This window comes from Apus apus, chromosome 19 (assembly GCF_020740795.1).
Source record: "Apus apus isolate bApuApu2 chromosome 19, bApuApu2.pri.cur, whole genome shotgun sequence".
Classification (NCBI taxonomy): Eukaryota; Metazoa; Chordata; class Aves; order Apodiformes; family Apodidae; genus Apus; species Apus apus.
Genome location: NC_067300.1, coordinates 1,544,167 through 1,564,904, shown reverse-complemented (window position 1 = coordinate 1,564,904; position 20,738 = coordinate 1,544,167). Strand labels below are relative to the sequence as shown.

The 20,738-nt window shown below is 56.4% G+C and overlaps 1 protein-coding gene across 5 annotated transcripts in view; it reads left to right on the top strand.

Moving 5' to 3' along the window:
• LRSAM1 (leucine rich repeat and sterile alpha motif containing 1) overlaps positions 1-17,430 on the top strand; it is a 30,527-nt gene extending 13,097 nt beyond the window's left edge. For 2 of the 5 annotated variants that reach the window (XM_051636506.1, XM_051636509.1), the window contains 17 exons: positions 857-947; positions 1,865-1,995; positions 2,626-2,655; positions 3,881-4,003; positions 4,087-4,226; positions 4,660-4,704; positions 5,715-5,785; positions 6,523-6,622; positions 7,519-7,606; positions 8,310-8,384; positions 10,064-10,144; positions 12,451-12,546; positions 13,101-13,199; positions 14,460-14,591; positions 14,962-15,043; positions 15,355-15,503; positions 16,232-17,430. In XM_051636506.1, the coding sequence (XP_051492466.1) occupies positions 857-947; positions 1,865-1,995; positions 2,626-2,655; positions 3,881-4,003; positions 4,087-4,226; positions 4,660-4,704; positions 5,715-5,785; positions 6,523-6,622; positions 7,519-7,606; positions 8,310-8,384; positions 10,064-10,144; positions 12,451-12,546; positions 13,101-13,199; positions 14,460-14,591; positions 14,962-15,043; positions 15,355-15,503; positions 16,232-16,357 (1,659 nt within the window). In that variant the 3' untranslated portion in view covers positions 16,358-17,430. The other 3 variants (XM_051636507.1, XM_051636508.1, XM_051636510.1) reach the window with 3 other exon arrangements.
• Positions 17,431-20,738: the final 3,308 nt, after the last annotated feature.

Below are 20,738 nucleotides of genomic sequence, written 5' to 3'. Positions count from 1 at the left end.
AGAGCCTGAGCTGTGCCCATGGGCTGAGGCTGACTCAGCCACTTTCCTCCAAGGCTGATGCCAGATGAGCAGATGGGTTATTTCTAATGAGGCTTTTGCCACGAGAGGATCTTTGACTCCTTGTCAGCCCCTTTGGGTTTCTGGCTCCCTGGAGTGCATGTTCAGAATGGGACAAGCATCAAGATTTTTATGGCTGTGTCACCTTCTGGCTGCCAAACTTGTCAGGACTAAATGGTGTGAATGTCAGACACCAGGGCTGACTCAGACACCAGCATGGAGGATGCCAAGAAATGCTCTCCTGCCTTGAACACACATTAGGCTTCACTTCTCATGTGGGCAGTCTCTGAGATGAGGGATCTGTGCAGCTTGTTCCGCTGGGCTTGCTAAAGTGGTTCCTTTCTAGGCCTTCCTAAAAAGCCTTTCTCTACAGGAGGAAAAAATCAGGTCCTTTTGGTGGCCACAGTAGGACAAACCAGCCAGTGGTCCTTCCACTCCTTCTTTCTGGTACCCCTTTGTGTCCCCATCCCTTCCATCCATCGTGCTTAATGGCTCCAGCACACTGAAATGTAGTAGAAAATGTCTGTAGTTGAGAAGTGTTGTCCCCTCTTGTACTTAAACACAAAGTAGACATGTCTGCATGAGGGGGAGCTCGCAATTAAGGGACAGCAGAGTCACCTCTGAATGGTATCAAACACCCAGCAGAAATGCAATATAGCCTCAAATTTATGTCAGGGTTTAAAGTAACATGAAAGTATAACTCCAGAAGTGGAATTTTGGGGAGCTGCAAGGATAACTGCAGTGGGACCCTGGCTGGGCCATCAGAATAACCTGGAGTTCTGTGTGTTCTCTTTTGGAGACGCTGGCCCTGGATGCCTCTTCCATGACCTACCCATCACCTGATGTTTGCAGTGCAGGTACAGAGGCCATTCAGCAGTTTCTCTGCAAAGGTGAGTGAGCAGAGTCTGTGGATGATTAGGGGTCTGCACTGTGCTCTGACTGGGTGCTGTGGGGTGTCCAAAGATTACATTCACCAAGGACAAACATGGGGTTGGCTCTGCTTGGGGTGGTTCCTGGTGCTCTGCACCCATGGCAGGCTGGGCAGTGAGGGATGTGGCAACCAGCAAAGCAGGAGCCCTTGCTTTGAGACTTGCTTCTTGGTGCCACACTGAAATTTGTAATGGCTTGGTTAAAACATCATAATAGCTGGGTCAGAGACTGAGGGACCCTAAGGAGTCACTGCATCTCCCTGGGGTTTTGTTTTCTCGTTTGCATTTTCTCCAGTGGGAGGATTGAGCATTGTCCAGATACCATTGTCCAGAAACCTGCCTTGGGACAACAGGATGGGCTCAGTAGTCACTTGAGGTCCCTTCTACCCTCATTTCCTATGAGGAAGGACCTGGGGCCTGCAGACTAGTGGGCTTTTAAGAGAAAGATGAAACCAGATGGAAAAGTCAGAGGACAAAGATAACATGCTGTGAGTTTGTAAACAGACAGGGAGGGTTGGTAGAGGTTTTATACAGGGGAAGAGCTTTGCCAGATTTTGGGCTAATTGCTGAAATAAAAGGGCAGTCAGAACTTCTTTTGGTGTGGGCAGTAATATTTGCAGCCCTTCAGAAGCCAGCAGGTCTGTACTAGTGTGCAGGAAATGTTTCTCTCCTAGCACGTTGGCTTTGATTGTCTTCCTGGTGGGAATGGACCAACCCTGTCCCCTCTCAGAGCTTGGAGTTGTCAGCTTGAGCTGAAGGAGCTTTTGGGCCCTCATCTGTGTGTGGTGAGAGGGAGCACAGTTGGAAGCAGTCTCACACACCAGCCAAGGAAATCTCTAAGCACCAAATGTTCTTGTTTTGTGTCTGGTACCTTTCAGAGTCTGGAATTGTGTACTACCCCCCCTCACAGAGTCCGCTCCCCACGCTGGAGAGTGATGGAGGAGGAACAGCAGTGGATGGGGTGGACAGGGCAGTGCAGAAGTACTTGGAGGAGGAGAGTGAGTGGCAGGTGAAGCTCCACTGTGTGTCAGCTTGTGTGAGAGGGTTTGGGACTTGTCTCTCCGCTCCATCAGTGGATCTCACAGCACTTGGCACATCATCCCTCAACACCTTCCCCCCATGAGACGTGTCTTTTGGGATCAAGAGAACATCAGTGCCCAGAACCAGGCATAACACTGTGGGTGTGGGTGGCTCATTCCCTTCCTGGGGGCTGGGGGTGGTGATACCACTGCTGATGCCTGGAAGACACAAAGAACTGTCTCCATCCTAGAAAGCAATTATATTGTCAAGGGACAAGAGGGACAATGTGACATGGTGTGTGGGGTGTGGTAACACATGTATCTGGGGGGACAGCAAACTGCAGAAGAACCTGGTGTTTCCCAGCCAAGTTCAGCCTTGCCAGGGGGAGGTGAGACTGGGCCTGGCACTGGGGTGAGGCTGGGCCTGGCACTGGGATAGGCTGTGCTCATTCCTGTGCTTTTTGTAAAGAACAGAGTAAATTTCTCTGTCCCTGGAGAAGCATGAGTGACTGGGCTTTGTGCCTTTGGTTGATGTCAGGGGAATACAGAATGTGGGCTAATAATATCTACCAAAAATTGCTCCTGGGAGTAAAAGTCTACTGGCATTGCTTGTTTTTCAGAACAAATTCTTGGATTATGAGAAGAGGAAGGTAAGGATGAATGCCTGGGAATGCTCTGTCTGCAGCTTAGGTTCTGATTCTTGTTTTCCATCCTTTTATTTGGTTATTCAGCCAAAGCTGAATGATTTCAGGGCTGAGTTCTTGCAGAAACCCCCCAAAGCTGCTCACTCATCCCTGCAGGAGACAAGGGGGAGTTGGGGCAGCCTGTGACTGACTGTCAGACACACAGAGGAGGAGCTCCCCTCTCTCGTGAGCCAGCAGTTCCAGTGTAAACCAGTCCATGTTTGCAGAATTGGATCCAGGGCTTCCACACCAGGTGGCGTTTTCTTTGCCTCTCTGTGCTGAAAGCTCAGTTTGTTTGTCACACAAGGTGGGCAGAGGTACATGAGCAATCCATGCACAAACTGCTCAGAATGTCCCTGCCCCAAACTCCAGCCCCTCTTTGACTCCTACCTTGGCCCTTTGGCTCATGGGGCCACTGGTCCCCCTCTTTCCTGGCATTCCTTGTTTCTGTCCTCCATTCTTCTCCCCTGGCTGCATGTTTAGTTTGCTCTTCTTTTTATTTCACTGGTGTTTATCTCTTCCCCTCTGCAAGGCTCACTTTTGAAATAGTCAGAAGCTTCTGTCATGAAGGTCACCTCTCCCTTTGGGTAGAGCTGCTCTTGGCTGGAACAGGTTGCCCAGGGAAGCTGTGGCTGCCCCATCCCTGGCAGTGTTGAAGGGCAGGTTGGATGGGGCTTGGAGCAGCCTGGGCTGGTGGGAGGTGTCCCTACCCATGCAGGGGGTTGGATCTATGTGATCTTTAAGGTCCCTTCCAACCCAAGCCAGTCTATGACTCTATGATTAGCTGGCTGCTTCCTTCACTCTGTTGTCTTCAGAGAAGGGAGTCCCCTTGCCATCAAGAACAGAACACAACCTTAATTTTGGGGTTCTCTCTGGGTTGTTCATTGGCTGTTTTAGTTATGTGGGTTGATGCCCAGGAACTTTGGCTTTGTGGCTATGAAATGAGTTGTGAAGAGTTTGGAGACTGTCATAAAGAAAGCAGCAGCTTCTGCTTCACAGTTTTGGGCTCCTAAGAAGAGAAATTTCCACCCCCTCGTCAAGCCTCCTGTTTGCCATTTGGCTTGCTTTCTTGTCACCAAGGGGATTGCTGTGCCTTGTTTTACATTTTTTGCAGAATTTGTTCTTGATGGGAAGCAGCAGAGCTAGCAGTCTATTGATGTCTGGCATTCATCCATCTTCTTCTTCCTCTCAGGAACAGAAAATGCAGGAGAAGTTGGAATTTGAGCGGCGCCTGAACATGGGGCAAAGAGAACAAGCTCTGCTTGTTCAGCAGGTCAACACTCAGAAAGATGAGATGCTTCAGACAGTAAGAGAGGTAGGTCTCCTCTGGGCAGGCCCTGTTACAGGATACTGCCTTTCCCAAACTGACCACTTTGTTTCTCTCTTGCCTGGGCCCAGGACCAGATGAGGCTGGAGGAGGGTCTGACCAAGCACCAGTGCTGCGTGGAGGAGGAGCACCTGAAGCTGCTGCAGCAGCTGAAGGAGGCAGAGCAGGGTGTTGCCACTCGCATCCAGAAGCTGCTGGAGGACAACCAGAGGTGGGGTCCCAGGATATCCTGCAGTGATCTCTGTCCCTCAGGGGCTGTTGTTGCTTTGTCCCGTTCTGAGCCGTTCGTTTTGCGTTACAGAACTGGTCAGGATCAGTGTCTGTAGGAGGTTCCTTACTTGTTGAACCATCCAAGTTCCAGTTAAAGGAAGTGGAATTAGACACCTTACAAAATTGTGCTTCACACCTATGTGTGCTGTTGCTGTTGGAGTTTGCAGTGCTATGGAAAAAATGCAGATTCCTTGTGGAAGGTGCATATTTGAAGTATTTGAAAGTACCACTGCCTAGATCTGCTGGGTCTCCTGCTGGGCTGGTGCTGACACAAGTTCCCAGCCTGCTTGAAGTTGCTTTTCCATGCATTTCCTGCCCTCTGGGGGAGTGGGACATCCTGCTCAGCTTGATGGAAACCTCTTCTTTTATTTTAGGCAGAAACAAAGTTCAGACATTCTGAAATCCTTGGAGAATGACCGGTGAGTCTCCTTCAAATAAGCTCTTCTAGAAAAGGGGCAAGAAGCTGGGAAGAGGGCTGAGACCCTTCTCTCAGATCCACCAGCCCAGTGAGTCCACCTTAGGTCAGGGGAGGTTCATCTCATACCTGCAGCTGATTCTGGTCACTGTTGGAGGCAAGACTCTGGACTAGAGGTGCCTGAGTGTACCCAGTCTGGAAAACCCTATGAGATAATGATTTAACCTCTTTTCCATCTCAAAGTGGTCCTTGCTGAGGAGTTTGGGAACAAATCCCTGTGTTCCAGTATCCAGGACTGACAGAAATCTGGTATCTGTTGGAAAGCAAGGCATTTGTGAAGGTGGTCCAGTAGTGTGTCCAGGCTGGCAGGAACACTGCCACTCAGCCAGCATCTGAGGTGGCTTTTCCACCCAAAGGGGTTGTCCCCAAGTCTCCCCTGCCTTGATACTGCCCCCTCTCTGCAGGCAGCTGTGCTGGGGCACAGCAAACTGGATGGGGACACTGACCTGGCTGCAAATAATCCCTGAAAACAATCCCTGTCAGTTAGTTTTTCACCAATTCCTGATCTGTTCAGGGGTGATGTGTTTTTTTGTGCTGGGACAAGGACTCGGGGGGTGGGACTGGAGGCCAGGCTGCTGCTGCCAGTGGCACTGCTCACTTGGTCAGCTGTAAAGTGCTCATCAAGCCTGAAGAGAAAGGAAAGCAGCAGAAGGGTTGGTGAGAGTGTGTGCACGTTGCATAGATGTCCTGTTTCTCAGAAGGATCAGCTTTTCAGTTCCCACAAAGGTCAGCTTTCCAGCCCCCAAAGCAATTGTCCCCCTGGTTTTCAGCAAGATTTTTGTTGTCTCCTTTAGATTTAGAGGTTACTTACCAAGAAATCACTGAGAGTTTTGTGTCTCTGATAAGCACGTGGCTTTCCTGAGCCAGTGGATCTGCCCAGGGTCCATGCTCTGAGCTGGGTGGGTGGAGGAGGACTGAGGAGGAGTGGCTGAGTTGTTCTTGTTTGCTTGGCAGAATAAGGATGGAGCAGCTGATGGCCATAACACAGGAGGAGACGGAGCATCTGCGCAGAAAGGAGGTGGCCTGTAAGTCCAGACAACCTTTTTGGGGGTGGGAAAGTACAAGAAAGACCTGGTTCCTCTGGAGATGCACCGAGTAGGTCACAACCACGTGGGAGATGCTCTGTCACACACCTTCTTGCTGCCTTGCTTGGCGTGGTGGGGCAGGGCTGCACGTGCACCAGAGCTGATCCACTGCTCCCACCCTCAGCTCCCTGCCAGCTCTCCTGGAGCTGTGAGCTGCACTGGTGTGCATGTCACACCAGTCCTGGGGAGACTGGGCAGAGGCACAAAGTATTCATGTTTCAGTGGTGCCAAACAGAGGGGAACTGATCAGGGTCACGAGGCAGGAGGTGTGTGGTAAACAGGAGCAGTGCCAGGAGCCCTTCCTGCTCCTGGTGACCATGGACAGGTCTGCTAGGCTGGCAAGGGAAATGGGGTGTGTGGTGTCAGCCCAGGGATGGGCTGCTGGCAGTGGGATGGGCAGAGCTGCAGCTCTGAGGGTCAGTGGGCAGGGACTGGGCTTCTCCAAGGGCAGAGCAAGGGCAGGGTGGAGTTTGCTCAGCTCTTGTCCTGATAAACAGCCACGATTTTTGCAGCTGAATGAGCCTGCTCTGAAGTAATGAAACGGAAAAAAGCAAGAGGGGGTTGGAAAGGAGGGAGGGGGCACTATTAATTATAAGTGGTTGTAGCAGCAGGAATAGAGGGGTGCCTGTTGTAGACACCTGCTTCTGGCACAGACTGACAGCCCCTCTGTCTCCCAGCTGCCATGCAGCAGATGCTGGCTGAGAGCTACAAGAACAAGCTGATCCAAATGACCTACGAGTCCCGTCGGCAAGACCTTGTCAACCAGGCCTGCTCCAGGTACAGGGGGAGCTCTGAGGCTGGCACTGCTCTTGTAAAGCCCCTTTCCAGCAGTCCCTGGTGTAATTCCCATATACCCAGCCAGGAACTTCTGCAGCTGCTGGAATGCAGCAGGACAGCTGGGTGAGAGCAGGTGACAAGGCAGTTTAATGAAACTGTCAGACTTGGATTAACTGATCCAGCTTCTCACCACAAGGACAGGCACATTAATCACACTTTGGGTGAGCTATCACTTTTTTACACTGTTGATTTTACTTTATACATTCTGCTAAATATGGAGGATGAAATTAGGCTGCTTTGAATCCCGTTTTGTTGGCCAGTTCAGTGGTGAACTCAAGCACAGGACTCCTTCCCTCCCCTCCCAGGCCGTCTGGGGATGCTGTTGGTGTGTAGGCAGGGCTGGTTGTGTTGCTGTGGCTACAGAGACTGGTCTGGCTCTTGGTGTTGACAAGAAGGTGAGAAATTTTAATCTGGCAACATCTGGCACTGAACAGAAACAACCTTTTGTGCCTGTGAGCTGCCCAAGAGAGGACAGTGGGCAGACACAGTCCTGCCTGCAGGTGCAGGCAATATGTGCCACGTTGTCCTGGTCTCCTTCATCAGCACACCCCTTTCCACTGCAGAATTCCAACAGGCAAATCCTGGGTTCTTACCAGGGCAGCAGCAGCCCTGGACTCTGAGTTGTGCACCTGCATGCACTGTGCTTCTGCTCTGGCCTGGGCTGTGCTGCAGGTTTGGTTGTAGGGAAGGAAGTTTTCAATCACTCAGCCTTCAGGAACCCTTGTCCAGTAACAAATTTCTCCATTCCTGGATGCCCTGTTGCCTGCTTTTCCTCTTGTTTGCATTGAGATTCCCAGACCCAGCAGTAACTCCATGACAAATCCATCTTCTTGCAGCCTAGCAGAGATGGATGAGAAATTCCAGCAAATCCTGGCTTGGCAACAGCTGGACCAGAACAAAGCTGTTAGTCAGATCCTGCAGCAGGTAGGCAAGGGAGCAGACTGCCTGGGGGGGATCCAGGGAAAGCAGGATTGAGCTGGAGCTCTGGAGCACTGGTGGCTGGGCTGGGCTGCATGCAGAACTCATTTTATTTAACTCTACTTGCTAAACTTTGAGAACCTCTGGAATTCTAACAAACTGACTTGGGTGGCTGAAAGAAAAATGTGTTTCTTTTTGAACTAGGCAGCAAATCTTCAGAAAGGACAGCAGCACAGCCCATGGGGAGCAAAACTGCTCTGATGATTAATTGAGAGGATTTAGTGAGAGGAGTCTGGTCTTTCTGGCAGGTTTCCTGGGTGACTTGGGGCCAGCTGCCTACAGGAGGCATTTTCAAAGCCTCTGCTCCCCTTGAACACCTCCTTTGAACCTGAGGTCTCTGCAGCTCCTGTTTCAGAAGTGCTGGGCAGCCCTGCCCTATTGGCACTCAGTGCTGCTGCAAATGAGAGGTGGGGATCACACAGAGCCTTCAAAATGTGTGTCTGAAGACCAGGAGTGTAGCTTCTGAGTCTGTCTGTCAAATGGGTTGTACCTTTGGGGCTGTGGGATCTAAGCCATGGTGTGATCAGGAGACTGTTGCCCAGAGCAGGCTCTGCTCAGGTGCTTGTACACTGGTCACTGCAGGGGAACAGGGTTTCTCAGCCTGTTTGCAGCAGCAGCCTCACTCAGCAGGGTTTTGCCTGTCCCTTAGATTGAGATGCAGAAAGCTGCCTTTGAAGCTCTCCAAGTGAAGAAGGACCTTATGCACAGGCAGATCAGGAACCAGGTGAGTCAGCAACAGAGGAAAGAGCAACCAGCTACTCAGCTGACAGAGCCTGCCATGAGACACTGCTGAGGAGGCTCAAAGCTGTGTGAGCACAGAGCAGGGGCTGGAGGAACTGAAGGTTCTTGTGCTCTGAGGGCTCTGCAGCCAGGCGTGGGGCAGTGCTGGTTACAGCCCCAGAGGTGGGAGTGTCACCAGGGCATGTTTTAGGTTCCTGCAAGCTGTCGCATTGCCAGGGCTGCAGTCCCCTCAGCACTGGTGTGGATGAAGTGCTGAGAGTGGTCACTAGAGGCCAGACCTGCCTTGGCTCTGTGGGCTGGTCTGCAACTGCAGCTCTGGTTTCCTTCAAGCTGTCTACTTAGCAGGGCTGCTGTTTCCACGAGTCCATCTCCATCCAGCACATCAGAACTGCACCTCCAGCCATCAGTTCACCTTTTCCTTCCCATTCTCAGCCTGCCTTTCTGAGCTGCATCCTGCAGACAGTGCCTTGGTCAGGGGGGAGAGCAAGAGCTGATGCAGAAAGTAATGGTGGTTGGTGCACAAAGATAGATGGGTGGCTGGTTTCTGACAAGGTTCCAGAACCTTTCCTCTCCCAATCTGACACTAGCAGGAAAGTCTCAGGTCAGGAGTTGGTGGATAAGCTTAAGAATCATAGAATCAGAGATTCATAGAATCCTTTTGGTTGGAAAAGATCTTTAAGATCATCAAATCTGACCATCAACTCTACTGAGCCCAGTGCTAAACCATGTCCGTCAGCACCACATCTACACAGCTTTTAAACACCTCCAGGAATGGTGATTCAACCACCTCCCAGGGCAGCCTGTGCCAGTGTTTGATAAACCTGTCAGTGAAGGTCTTCACTGAAAGTCACTCAGTGACCAGTCTTTGCTAGAACCCTATGGATTGTGCATGGACAATCCAGGAGAGGACTCCAACAACTCCCCATTGCTAGAGTTCAGGAATAGGAGCCCTGCAGTTTGCTCCTACTTGCTCTGTAACAAAGGGAGCTTGTTCCTTGATACCATGGCTGGACCTTTCACTGCTGAAATCCACCCCACCCCACCAGCCTCCCTCACAGGCAGCACTTGGGCAGGAGCCTTGGGTCCTGCCTGCTGCAGAGCCCTGGTGTGGCAGGGATCAGGTGGTTGGTGGCACAGGTTCAGCAGAGTGGCCTGGGGATGGTAGGTGGCCTGTCAGGTGAACTGGGCTCTCATCATGGCTTTGCTATGGGATCTTGGGCAACTCACTTCACCTCTCTGTGTCTCAGTTGCCCCACCTGAAAGAGCAGGTATCACTGGGGGGTTTGCTGGAGCATCGAGAAACCAGGACCCTGCCCCAGTCAATCTGCAGTTTGAGCAGCGGTGCCAGAAGGGCTTTCACAATCAGCTGCTGCATCCAGAGTGTCTGCAGAAGGTTTGGCTGAGCAAACTGATTGCAAGGTGCTGCCAGACTTGACCAGAAGGTGTTTAGAGAGACAATTAGAGAGGGGGGACACAGCTCCTCAGGTGAGAGATGAAGAGCGACCCTGAGAGCCTCCCAGAAGAACATTAGCAGGTCCCCCAAACTAGTGGGCAGCTCTGCAGTGCCTTCCCTCACCAGGCAGCACTTAGACCTCACTTTAAAAGAGCATAAATCAAAGTCATTTCAAATGTCAGTAAAAAAATGTTTCATCTTCTGTTTAGATTAAATTAATAGAAAGAGAGTTATTGCAGCTGACACAGCTGGAGTTAAAGAGGCAAGAACTGGACACAGAGACGCTGCAGGTATGTAGGGCTCTGGGGCTGCCCCACCACCCCTCTCTGCTCTGGGATCACAAAAGCTGCACTTGCTTCTTTTGCTCCTCACAGTTTCCAGAGGGTTTGATGCTTAATCAGAGGGGTGTTTACCCACAGGACACCACAACCCCCGTAGCATGGGGACACTGCTGCTGCTCCTCAACATCTCGGCACATCTTCAGGGGGGAGACAGCCAGGCTGGGCCTGGTAGCAATGGGCAGTTCCAGGTCTGCTGGGTGTGGAAGGACTCGGTGATGAGGTTGCTTGCTGTCCCAGGAGCATGTCCTGCTGTGTTGTGTTTTGGTTTGGAGTACCTGCCAGAGGTGGCTGACAGCTCTCCCCTTCTGTCTCTGAGCCGTGTCTCCCAGGCTGCTCTGCCCCACCATCCACCATCCCATGGGCTGATTCATCTGCAGTCACACAGTGAGGAAGCTCAAGTTTGGCTTCAGCAGCTTGGCCTGACATGTTGTTGTTATGCCTTTGCATCAGTTGTTTTCCTGTGTGTGCTGTTTGCCAGAGTAGGTCACCTGTTTAATCAGCCCGAAACCAGTAGCAGCCACCACGCAGCTCCCAAGAGCCCAGCACCCTGCTGGCTGTGGCAGCTGGAGCAAGACAGGTGTGAGGTTTGGGCTCTGCTGCCTTAACTTATCCAGCTCCTCTGCATAACATGGCAGTGGTGGAGGCCTGATGGTGGGGAACTGCCCAAAGCCCATGTGGGGAAGACCAAGGAACCCCAGGCAGATGTAGCTGAAATGACACAGGACTTGGGGGAGTCCTGCCACATGTGACCACAGGAACTCCAGGGAGTGCAGGAATTGAGGCTCTGCCCTGGGTCCCTCCTGCAGTGCAGCACCTTTGCAACTTCATCACTGGGCACAAGGAGATGAGGTGTTCAGACAGTTTCATCTCTCTGGATCCCACCCAGCTGTTGGGCAGCCTGCAGCCCAAAGGGTTCCTGCCCTGGTGGAGCCCCCATCATGGGGCAGTGCCCAAAAAGGGCTTTGGCAGAAGCTTGGTACCTCCTGTGCAGCTGATGAGTGTTTCCTGCCCCAGTGTGTGGGCACTTCAGTGATGAACTTGATAAATCATTGGAAAGTGGGAAGGACCAAAACCACCCTGAGAAAGGGAGCTGTTTGCACAGGTCTCTTGCAAGGTCAGTCTGGGGGAGAGCGATCCCGGTGGGGTGTCCAGCTGCCCTCAAGGTGAGCTGAAGCTGCCTGGCTCTCGTCTGGAGCAGCTCCCATGTGGCATTAGAGGTCCCTGTCATCTCTGCAAGGTCCTGACACAGCAGAACTTTCCTGCCTCTGTCAGGGCAAAGCATCTCTGGCCTGATGGTGGGTTTGGCATTCCCTTCTGCTTCCACAGAGGACCTTGTCCCTGCGTAGGGTCCCAATGCTGATCAACAAAGGTTTCCCCCTCCTTTAGGAGGTCAGCTTTCTAACAGCATCCTTGTCCCTTTGTCCATGGACATCTGAAGTCCTTGTGGCCAATGACTACTGGCCTCTGCTCTGTTAATGATCCTCCCAGCAGGTATGAGCTAATGGGCTGAACCATGCAGAGATGCCACATGGCCTGAGGTTCCTGAGACAATTAACTGCTCCTCACCTGCCTGTGGTGTAGCTGCAGGGGCTTGCCTTGTTCCAGGACACAGTGGTGCTTGGTGTGAGGCCCCAGTGAAAGCAAATGTCCCAAAGGCACGGGGAGGTTGCTGCCTTACCTGTCCTGCACACCTGCAGGCTGCTACACCTAGTTCCAGGTGGACCTTCTCAGTTAGGGAGAGGGACCATGGACCATTTCCCACAGACCATGAACACGTGATGCCATTGACTGAACTTCTGGTGCAGTGTTCATAGAATCACAGACTGGTCTGAGTTGGAAGGAACCTTAAAGATCATCTAGATCCAACCCCCCTGCCATGGGCAGGGACACCTCCCACCAGCCCAGGTTGCTCCAAGCCCCATCCAACCTGCCCTTCAGCACTGCCAGGGATGGGGCTTCCACAACTTTCCTGGACAACCTGATGAAGAGCTGCCACAGGCCAATGTGGTGGGGGCTGCTGGGGGTGTGCAGGGGGCCAGACCCACCATCTGATGGTCACTGCAGGACCTGTAGAAGCTGGTGCAGCCCAGGTTTGCTGTGCCAGCTTCTGGAAGAAGGTTCAGGCTGTCAGCTCAGCCAGGCTGAGGGCCTGTGGAGCACAGGGTGTCCACGTCTGCTGAGGCTGGTTTGGGTGAGGCTGGTTGGGTGCAGGTAAAGGGTGCAGAGGTGTGGGTGCCAGAGGCCTTCTGTTGCAGGGGGTGATCACAGAGCAACGCCAGGCACTCAGCTACCTGCTGCAGCAGCTGCTCAAGGACAAGAAGCAAAGGGAAGAGGAGCTGCGACAAATACTGGTAATGAAGGCCCCTAATTAGGTGCTGTAGATAAGGATGCACATGGGCTGGCCAGGGAGAGAGCCCGGGGGTCAGCACAGGGATAAAGGGGAGGGGAGGAGGGCTCAGGTCCATATCCAGAGACTCATTTAGCTTCAGGAAGTGCTGATGGGAACTCTTGGGGCAGCGTTACCACCTGGTACAGCATGAGGCACCATCATCATCAGTCTCCCCTGCCAGGACAGGGAGCCATTGGGGGGGTGAGCACAGTCTCACGAGGTCTTTGCATGTAGCCTTGTGATCCTGAAGACCTCCAGGCTCTTCTGAGCTTCAGGAGACCAAATCCAGCCTCTGGGGCAAAGTGCCTGGAGGGATGCCCAACCCTAGACTGGACATGGGGGTCCAAGTGGGGCCATCCTGCAGAAGACCAGGAATGTCCACAGCTGTGTCTGTCTCAGTGCTCTGAGCTGACTGCACAGCCCAGGCTGGTGGCCTCCCCATACAAATCCAACTTAGGCTGCCCTAAGTACTGATGGCAACGTTACCTCAGGCTGATGAATGATTTTGTTTTTCAGCTAGAACTGGAGCTGAAGAGTGAAACCAAACAGGAGAACTACTGGCTGATCCAGTACCAGCGCCTGCAGAGCCAGAAGCCCCTCTCCCTGAAACTCCAGGTTGGTGCTGCAATTCCTGCTTTCTCTGCAGCTTTGCTCTGCTCTTGAGGATGTGGGGGGAGCAGGGGCAGCCCTGCCTGGACCCAGGGATTCAGCTAAGGCAGGGCAGGGGGCACAGACCCCTGGCACAGGCTGACAGCCCCGGGCTGTCCTGCATTTATCCATCGTGCCCTGAGCGGGGCTGCCCAGGAGCCTCCCTCATTCCTCTGCCTTGGAGGCTGTGGAGCTGCCCATGGAAGAGCTGCCACCTCCGCTGTCTGCCAGCAGGAGCTCCCATCCCACCCTCAAACTGCTTGCCAGGAGCAGAGGACTCTGAGCACCCTCCAGGAAGGGCTTTTTGTTCCAGCTAATCCCCCAAACGGCTCCGCTGGGCTCCCCAAATTCCCGTGCAAATCCATCTGCATGCAGCAGCCTCTGTCCCTTCCTTCCCCAACGTGTTGAACTGGGGACTTTGTGCTGGTGAAACATCTGTGGGGGTTGCCAGGGAGGGATGGAGCTGAGCTCTGCCCCTGCTGCCTGTGTGCTGGACTTAGCACAGCAGGTGCTGTTGCAGACACTGGCTGCCCGAATCATAGAATCCTAGGGGTTGGAAAGGACCTCAAAAGATCATCCAGTCCAACCCCCCTGCCAGAGCAGGGTCACCCAGAGCACATCACACAGGAAGGCATCCAGGTGGGTTTGAATGTCTCCAGAGAAGGAGACTCCACAGCCTCTCTGGGCAGCCTGTCCCAGGGCTCTGTCACTCTCACAGTAAAAAAATTTTTCCGAATATTCACCTTGAACCTCCTGTGCTCCAATTTGATCCCATTACCCCTTGTCCTATCACTGGTCAACACTGAGAAAAGCCTAACTCCATCCCCTGACACTCACCCCTTACATATTTGTAAACATTGATGAGGTCACCCCTCAGTCTCCTTTTCTCCAAGCTAAAGAGACCCAGCTCCCTCAGCCTTTCCTCATCAGGGAGATGATCCACTCTCTTAATCATCTTGGTAGCTCTGCGCTGGACTCTTTCCAGCAGTTCCCTGTCCTTGAACTGAGGGGGGAATGGTTTTGTTTCATTTCTCCCCAGAACACTGTGCTTGGGATTGTGCTCACAGCTGGGGCCAGAGCTCCTCCAGCTGCTGGGCTTCCCAGCTGTGGTGTCTTTGGGATGCAGAATGCCTGGAGCAGGGGAGAGGGCAGGAATGGGCAGGCTGCCCACCCCTGCTGCCAGCCTTGCCCAGAGCCAAGTCTGGGAGCCCCGCTGGTGTTTTGCAGGAGGAGGGTCTGGAGCGGCAGCTGGTGACGCTGCTGATGGAACTGTCTGCAGAACACTACGTGCCTGTCTTTGCCCACCACCGGCTCTCCCTGCGGGCGCTCAGCACCATGACTGCCAGTGACCTGGAAAAGGTACCAGACAGCAGATCCGCAGGGCAACACCCCCTGCAGCTGCTCGTGGCTCTGCCCGTGGCGGGTCTGGCAGCGGGAGGGCAGGAGGGTGGGCGGGGGCTGCGTTCCCTCCCAGCAGGGAGGGGGGCCGCGCTGCCCTCTGCCCTGGCCCGGGAGCGGTGCAGCTCAGCTCTGCCCTTCAGCACCCTCCAGACGCTCTTCGTAGGAATATCACCGGGACAAGTCCCTTATCTGGCTTTGACACCCAATGGAGGTGCTTCCCTTGGCAAGACCGGGTCTTGCCAGCGAGGCCCAAGAGTCTGCAGTGTCCTCTTTGGGCCACGGGTGTCCTGTCCCCTCGGGGAGCTAACAGCCCTCCTCTTCACTGCAGATGGGCGTGCTGGAGGCTGGGCTGCAGCGAGCCATCCCCAGGCGAGCTCAGGAGATCCTGGCTGTGGCCAAGACCATCCCAGGTACCACCAGTTCTTTTCTGCCTGGCCTCTCACATGCTGACCACTCGCAGCGGGTGCCTGAGCCTGAAACGGGGAGACCTGCAGGGCCAGGTGCCTCCTGTTGAGGAGCAGAGCCATGGAAGCTGGTGTGTGAGCAGAAGAGGCAGGGAGCACTGGCAGAGGCCAGGCTGCACTGTCAGGCTGGTCCCACCAACTTTCCTCTTCATGGGAGCCCTGAGCTCCCATCTGCTGGCAGCCATTCTGATGTGTGCTGGGTGGGTGGAAGACGGGCAGCTCTCCTGGTGCTCAGACCTCCTGCTTGTGCTTTGCAGAGCTGCTGAGGACAGTGGACACCGAGGTCCCTGCAGCCCCAGAGCCCAGTGCTCCCTTCGAGGAGCTTCCCAGCCCGGTGGTCCCAACAGCTCCACTGCTGCAGTGGGATGAGAAGAAGTCTGAGTGTGTCGTCTGCATGGAGCAAGAGGTGAGACCCCGGCACACGCCTGGTGCTGGAACAGGGCCTGGAGTGAGGGCAGCATCCAGCACATCCCCGTGTCTGTGTCCCCAGCCTGGCCCTGGGCTGCCACGCTGCAGCCGGGAGCTCGTCCCTGCAGCTCCGCAGCACAGCAGGGAGGGAAGGCAGCACAGCAGGGAGGGAGGGCAGCACAGCAGGGAGGGAGGGCAGCACAGCAGGGAGGGAGGGCAGCACAGCAGGGAGGGAGGGCAGCACAGCAGGGAGGGAGGGCAGCACAGCAGGGAGGGAGGGCAGCACAGCAGGGAGGGAGGGCAGCACAGCAGGGAGGGAGGGCAGCACAGCAGGGAGGAGGGCAGCACAGCAGGGAGGGAAGGCAGCACAGCAGGGAGGGAGAGCAGCACAGCAGGGAGGAGGGCTGCCCGGGGCTCCCTGCGGGCTGGGAAGGAGCTGGCTGGGCTGCTGGGCGGGTCTGTCTGCAGCCCTGCCAGCTCGGTCCAGCCCTGACCTGTGTCCTTCCCTCGGGCCTGTTACGCTCCTGCCCTCAGCACAGCCCAGACCCTCCTGGCCACACAGCGCTGGGGATGGAGATCGGGGTGCAGGGCTCTGCTCCCCACGCTGGGACATCCCCAGGTCATCCTCATCTCCTCCAGCCCCATTTCCTGCCGAGCTGGAGCGCGGTGGCGCTGGGATGGGCGTTAGGGGACAGCAACACTTTCCATGTCCTCTCTCCTCCCCAGACCCAGATGGTTTTCCTGCCCTGTGGCCACGTCTGCTGCTGCCAGACCTGCTGCCAGCGGCTGCAGACGTGTCCCCTGTGCCGCAAGGACATCGCGCAGCGCATCCGCATCTTCCAGAGCGGCTAGACGGGGCGGGGAGGAGCGGCCTGCCCGGCACCGCCTCCCTCACCCCCCGGGGCCTCCTGCCTCGGCTGCCCCGTCTCGGTATTAAAAGACACCCGCACAGCATGGCCAGCGCACCCAGGAGCCTCCGCATCCACCACGGATCCCCAGTGACTTCTCAGCCTCTGCCTTGGGTTCCCTCTTCACCTGTGTCCCCTCTGCCTGTCTGCTCAGCCAGTGTCCTCTTGTCTGGGAGCACGGGGTGATGGAACCGGGTGCACTTCTGCCCCCTCCTCTCTGGCTAATGTGTTTGCCTTCAGAAGTGCCCCTCGCTCAGCAGGGACACAGTTAGTGCCACCTTTGAAGCCACCATGACCTTGCAGCTCCACTGGGGTGGCCAGAGCTGTTGCCCAGAGGGGGGTGACTCTCCCATGGGAGGACTCAGCCAGGGCCAGCAATGTTCTGGGGTGCTGGCACTGCCAGCTCCTGTGTCATGCCAAAGCCTGGGGGCTCTGCTCTGGCCACCCACAGGAGGGTGTTGGGGGCACTGCTGGGCTGCAGCCATGGGCAGGAGATGCCAGGACAGCATGAGGAGCTCCATGGCCCCTAACCAGCCCTTGTGGCTGCCCCATCCCTGGCAGTGTTGAAGAGCAGGTTGGATGGGGCTTGGAGCAACCTGGGCTGGTGGGAGGTGTCCCTGCCCATGCAGGGGGTTGGAACAAGATGATCTTTAAGGTTCCTTCCAACTCAGACCAGTCTGTAATTCTATGATAATTCATCTCCTGTTGTAGGGGAGAGCCTGCAATGGCCCCAGATCCAGGACTTGACAGAGCTGCTCTGGCCAGAGGAGCCCAGTGAGATTCCTCAGCCAAAACAGGCTGGGAGCAGGGGGTGTTGCTGCTGCCACCCCCCAGCCAGCACCAGGCCAGGGTGGGCTGGGCACTGGTGAGCAGGCAGCTCTGCATCCTCATTAATCAGTAACCCTCCCAGTTGGTCTTTTGTCTCTTGCCCTTAAAGTATAAACACAGAGATAAGCCCGGTCCCTCCACAGCCCTTCCCCCAGGAGAAGCTATTAAAAAGCAGCTGGTTTCTGCCCACGGTTGGTTGCTGCCTTTTTCCTCTGGAGGGGCAGGACACGAGAGCCGGGGTGTGGAGCAGCAGCACAGCTGCCACGTGCCCAGCCCTCCCAGTGTCACCTCCTGCTCTCCCAGTGTCACCTCCTGTTCTCCCACATCAAAGGGTCTGAGGGCCTTGGGCTCCTCCAAGGGCATCACTGGCTGCAGAGCAGCCCCGGGACTGCCAGGCAGGAGAGCTCGGCCCCTCCACTGGTGCCACCTCGTGTGCTGTGCCCGGGCCCCAGGAGCCCACCAGCCCTCCCAGGAGATGTGTCACAGCCCCAGGGCCAGGCTGGGTCTGCACAGCCCTGGCTGAGCCCTTTGGGGATGGACCTGGGGTCTTTCCCAGGCTGCAGCTTCTGCCCTGGTGTTGAGCTGCTGCTGCACCTCAGAGCTGGTGGCTCCCACCAAGGACTTGCTGGGTGCTTGGGTTGGGATGTGGCAAGGGGAACACATGGGAGCAGCTGGAGACCAGGGTGCAGTGAGGGGACCCAGGGAGGCTCTCGGAGGGGCTTCCCTTGCTGTTCTGGGGTGCAGGCAGCAGAGGTGCTCAGCATTCCCTGGGATCAGGGAGGAGGAAGGAGCCAGGTGCCAGGGGATGAAGCTCTGTGAGGCAGCTGGGAGGGTGGCAGGTCCCAAGCCACCCTCTGCCAAAGCCCTACCCTGCACCCCACACCCCCAGGGCAGCTGGGGACAAGGCCGGGACTCCCATGTGTCTGGATGGAGAGGGAGGAGAGAGATCCTGGCTCTGCCAGCTGCCTGAGCCCTGCTCTGCAGGTGCTGCAACCTGTCCCCTCCATCCACGGGCCAGAGGCCAGTGATTGCTGGTTGCCTTCATGCCCCCTGGGCCGTGCTGGGGGGTGGTAATGAGTGACAGGAGCTCAGGGCAAGGTTCCCTGCTTGCCTGTAAATAAGTGCCAGTCTCTCCAGCAGCACTGGCAGTGCTGGGCTGTCCCTCGTCCCCAGGGCCACCACAGCCACACGTGGCTTCAGGCCCAGCCCTGCCCGACAGGGACAGCTGGAGGAGCATCACCCGGGGACTGCCAGCCTGTCCTCGCCAGGCAATACTCTGTGCCATTCCAGACTGGGCGTTTTCAGAGACCGGGGGGGTGGGTAAAAAAGAAAAAATAATAATAAAAGATGCATCCTTGCTGCAGTTCTCAGCACGATGCTCTCGGGGTTCAGGTGGGCAGGCAGGGATGTACCATTGGCACCTTCCCCTGGACCCCGAGGTGGTTGTGCCAGTTGCTGGCACAGATTTGGTGTGAGATGAACGCACCAGGGGGGCTGTTGCCTCCTGCTGGGGAGCTCCTCCTGAAAATAACACCCATCGAACCTCGCCCCCCCTGTTTGGGGCAATATCATGGGTTTATGAAGGGAAAAGGGGGCGGAGGGGAGGGAAAAGGGGCCTTTCCCAGGCAGGGGGAGGAGGAACGTGCTGGTTCAGTGCCTGCCAAGCACCCCAGGGCTGGGCTGAAGTTCAGGGAGGGGGCGGCCGCCCCAGCCCCCCCGGCACGGCCATCGCCGCCTCCCGCCTTCAAAAGCGGGAGCGCCCGGGCCGTGCCCCCCGGGACACCATGTCGGCAGGGCCAGAGAGCGGGGGGGAGTGCGGGATCTGCTACGAGGCCTATCGGGGGGCCTGGGGGGGCCGGGCCCCCCAGCTGCTGCCCTGCCGCCATTCCCTCTGCCTCAGCTGCCTGCGCAGGCTGGTCTGTCGCGCCGCCACCGTCGCCTTCGTCAGCTGCCCCTTCTGCAGGACCGTGACGCTGGTGCCCGAGCTGGCTCTGGGTGGGCTCGGGGCAACGTCGGCCTTGGGGACCCTGCGTGGGGAGGAGGAGGAAGGCAGCAGTGTCCCCCCGGCCGCCCGCCAGGCCTCGCCGCGCTCCGTGGACGTGGCGTGCGCGGGTCACGGTCCCGTCTTCGCGGTGAGCGGCCTCGTGTCCCCATGCGGCCCCTCCGAGGCACCCGGGGCCTTCGTGCTGGGGCTGCCGGGGCGGGGGCTGCTGCTGGACACGCAGCCCCCCTTGGCCTCCATGGAGAACCTGCGCCTGGGCTTCGCTGCCGGCATCCTCGTCCTCATCGTCTCCACCTTCTTCCTGCTCGTCTTCCTCAAGTAGGTCGGGATGTGGGAGAGGGGCTCCCGTCCCGCAGCCCCCGCTGCCTCCCTGGGCAGCCAGGACGGACCCAGAGGCGGGGCAGGGACCGCAGGGCATGGAAGGCTCGGGGGGCAGGGAGAGGGACCCCCAGGATCCAGCCTCAGGACGCTCGGCTGCCCCGCACACGAGCCCCGGGGCATCAAGACTTTAAAAATTAACTTATTGCAGATTTTTCCTCCTCCCCCCCCCCCGGGGTCTGGCTGCGCTCCCGCTGTGTTTCCAACATCCCCAGCCCCTCCGGACCCTGCGGCTTCAGCTCTGCAGGAGCCGCCCCTGGGGCCACACAGCCTGGCGTGGCCATCCCAGGAGCTCCCCCGCTGCGCTGGAAGAGTCTTCCTGCTTTCCTGTGGGTGAAACTGTTCCAAAGGGATTCAGAAAGCCCTCTTTCCCCCCCAGGAAGGCAGCCTGGGGAGGCAGCTGGGGAAGGGCACAGCCCCGCAGAGACATTAAACAGCTCCTGGCCCAGCACCGTCTCCAATGGTTTTTCCATCTTCCAAGAGTTCTGCACAGAGAACAAGGCTCCGCTGCCCACACAGGCTGGGTGTGATAACCAGGTCCAGGTGGGATAAGCAGGGGCCAGGGAGGGTGGGGGCTCCTTGCCTGCCCCTTGGGGACACGGGTGTGATCCCCATCTCTACACCCAGCAACACACCCTCGGGCACATGCTCAGCAAGGTCCTTCCCTCCGTGGCTCACCCCCCTCCTGGCCCCAAACTGCACCCAGAAACAGGACCAGCCCCTTCACAGCCCCCCAGGAGCATCTGATGCCTCCTCAGGATGGGGCCTGCCCATCACTCCCAGAGCCTGATGCCCCCCAGGGAGGCCAGAGCTTTCTCATGTTTACCCTTGCACCTGGGCACTGAGGACAAACATGGTTTATTTTAGGTCCTGAGGCTGAGCCAGAAAAAATGGGGAGCAAGAGGCCTGGGCAGAGGGGGAGGGCAAGGGGGGGAAGTGGCTGTTCCCTGCTGTGCCTGCTTTTGGAGGGACAAGTCTCAGATCTCAGCTCCCACACCCCAATCCATGCCCAGAGCACAGGCAGAGCAGAGCTGCCATTAGCTGGGACAGTTCCTGAGCAGGAACCCTCCTGCACCCACAGACCCACCTCAGACCAGGCTGCAGAGCCCTGGGGGAT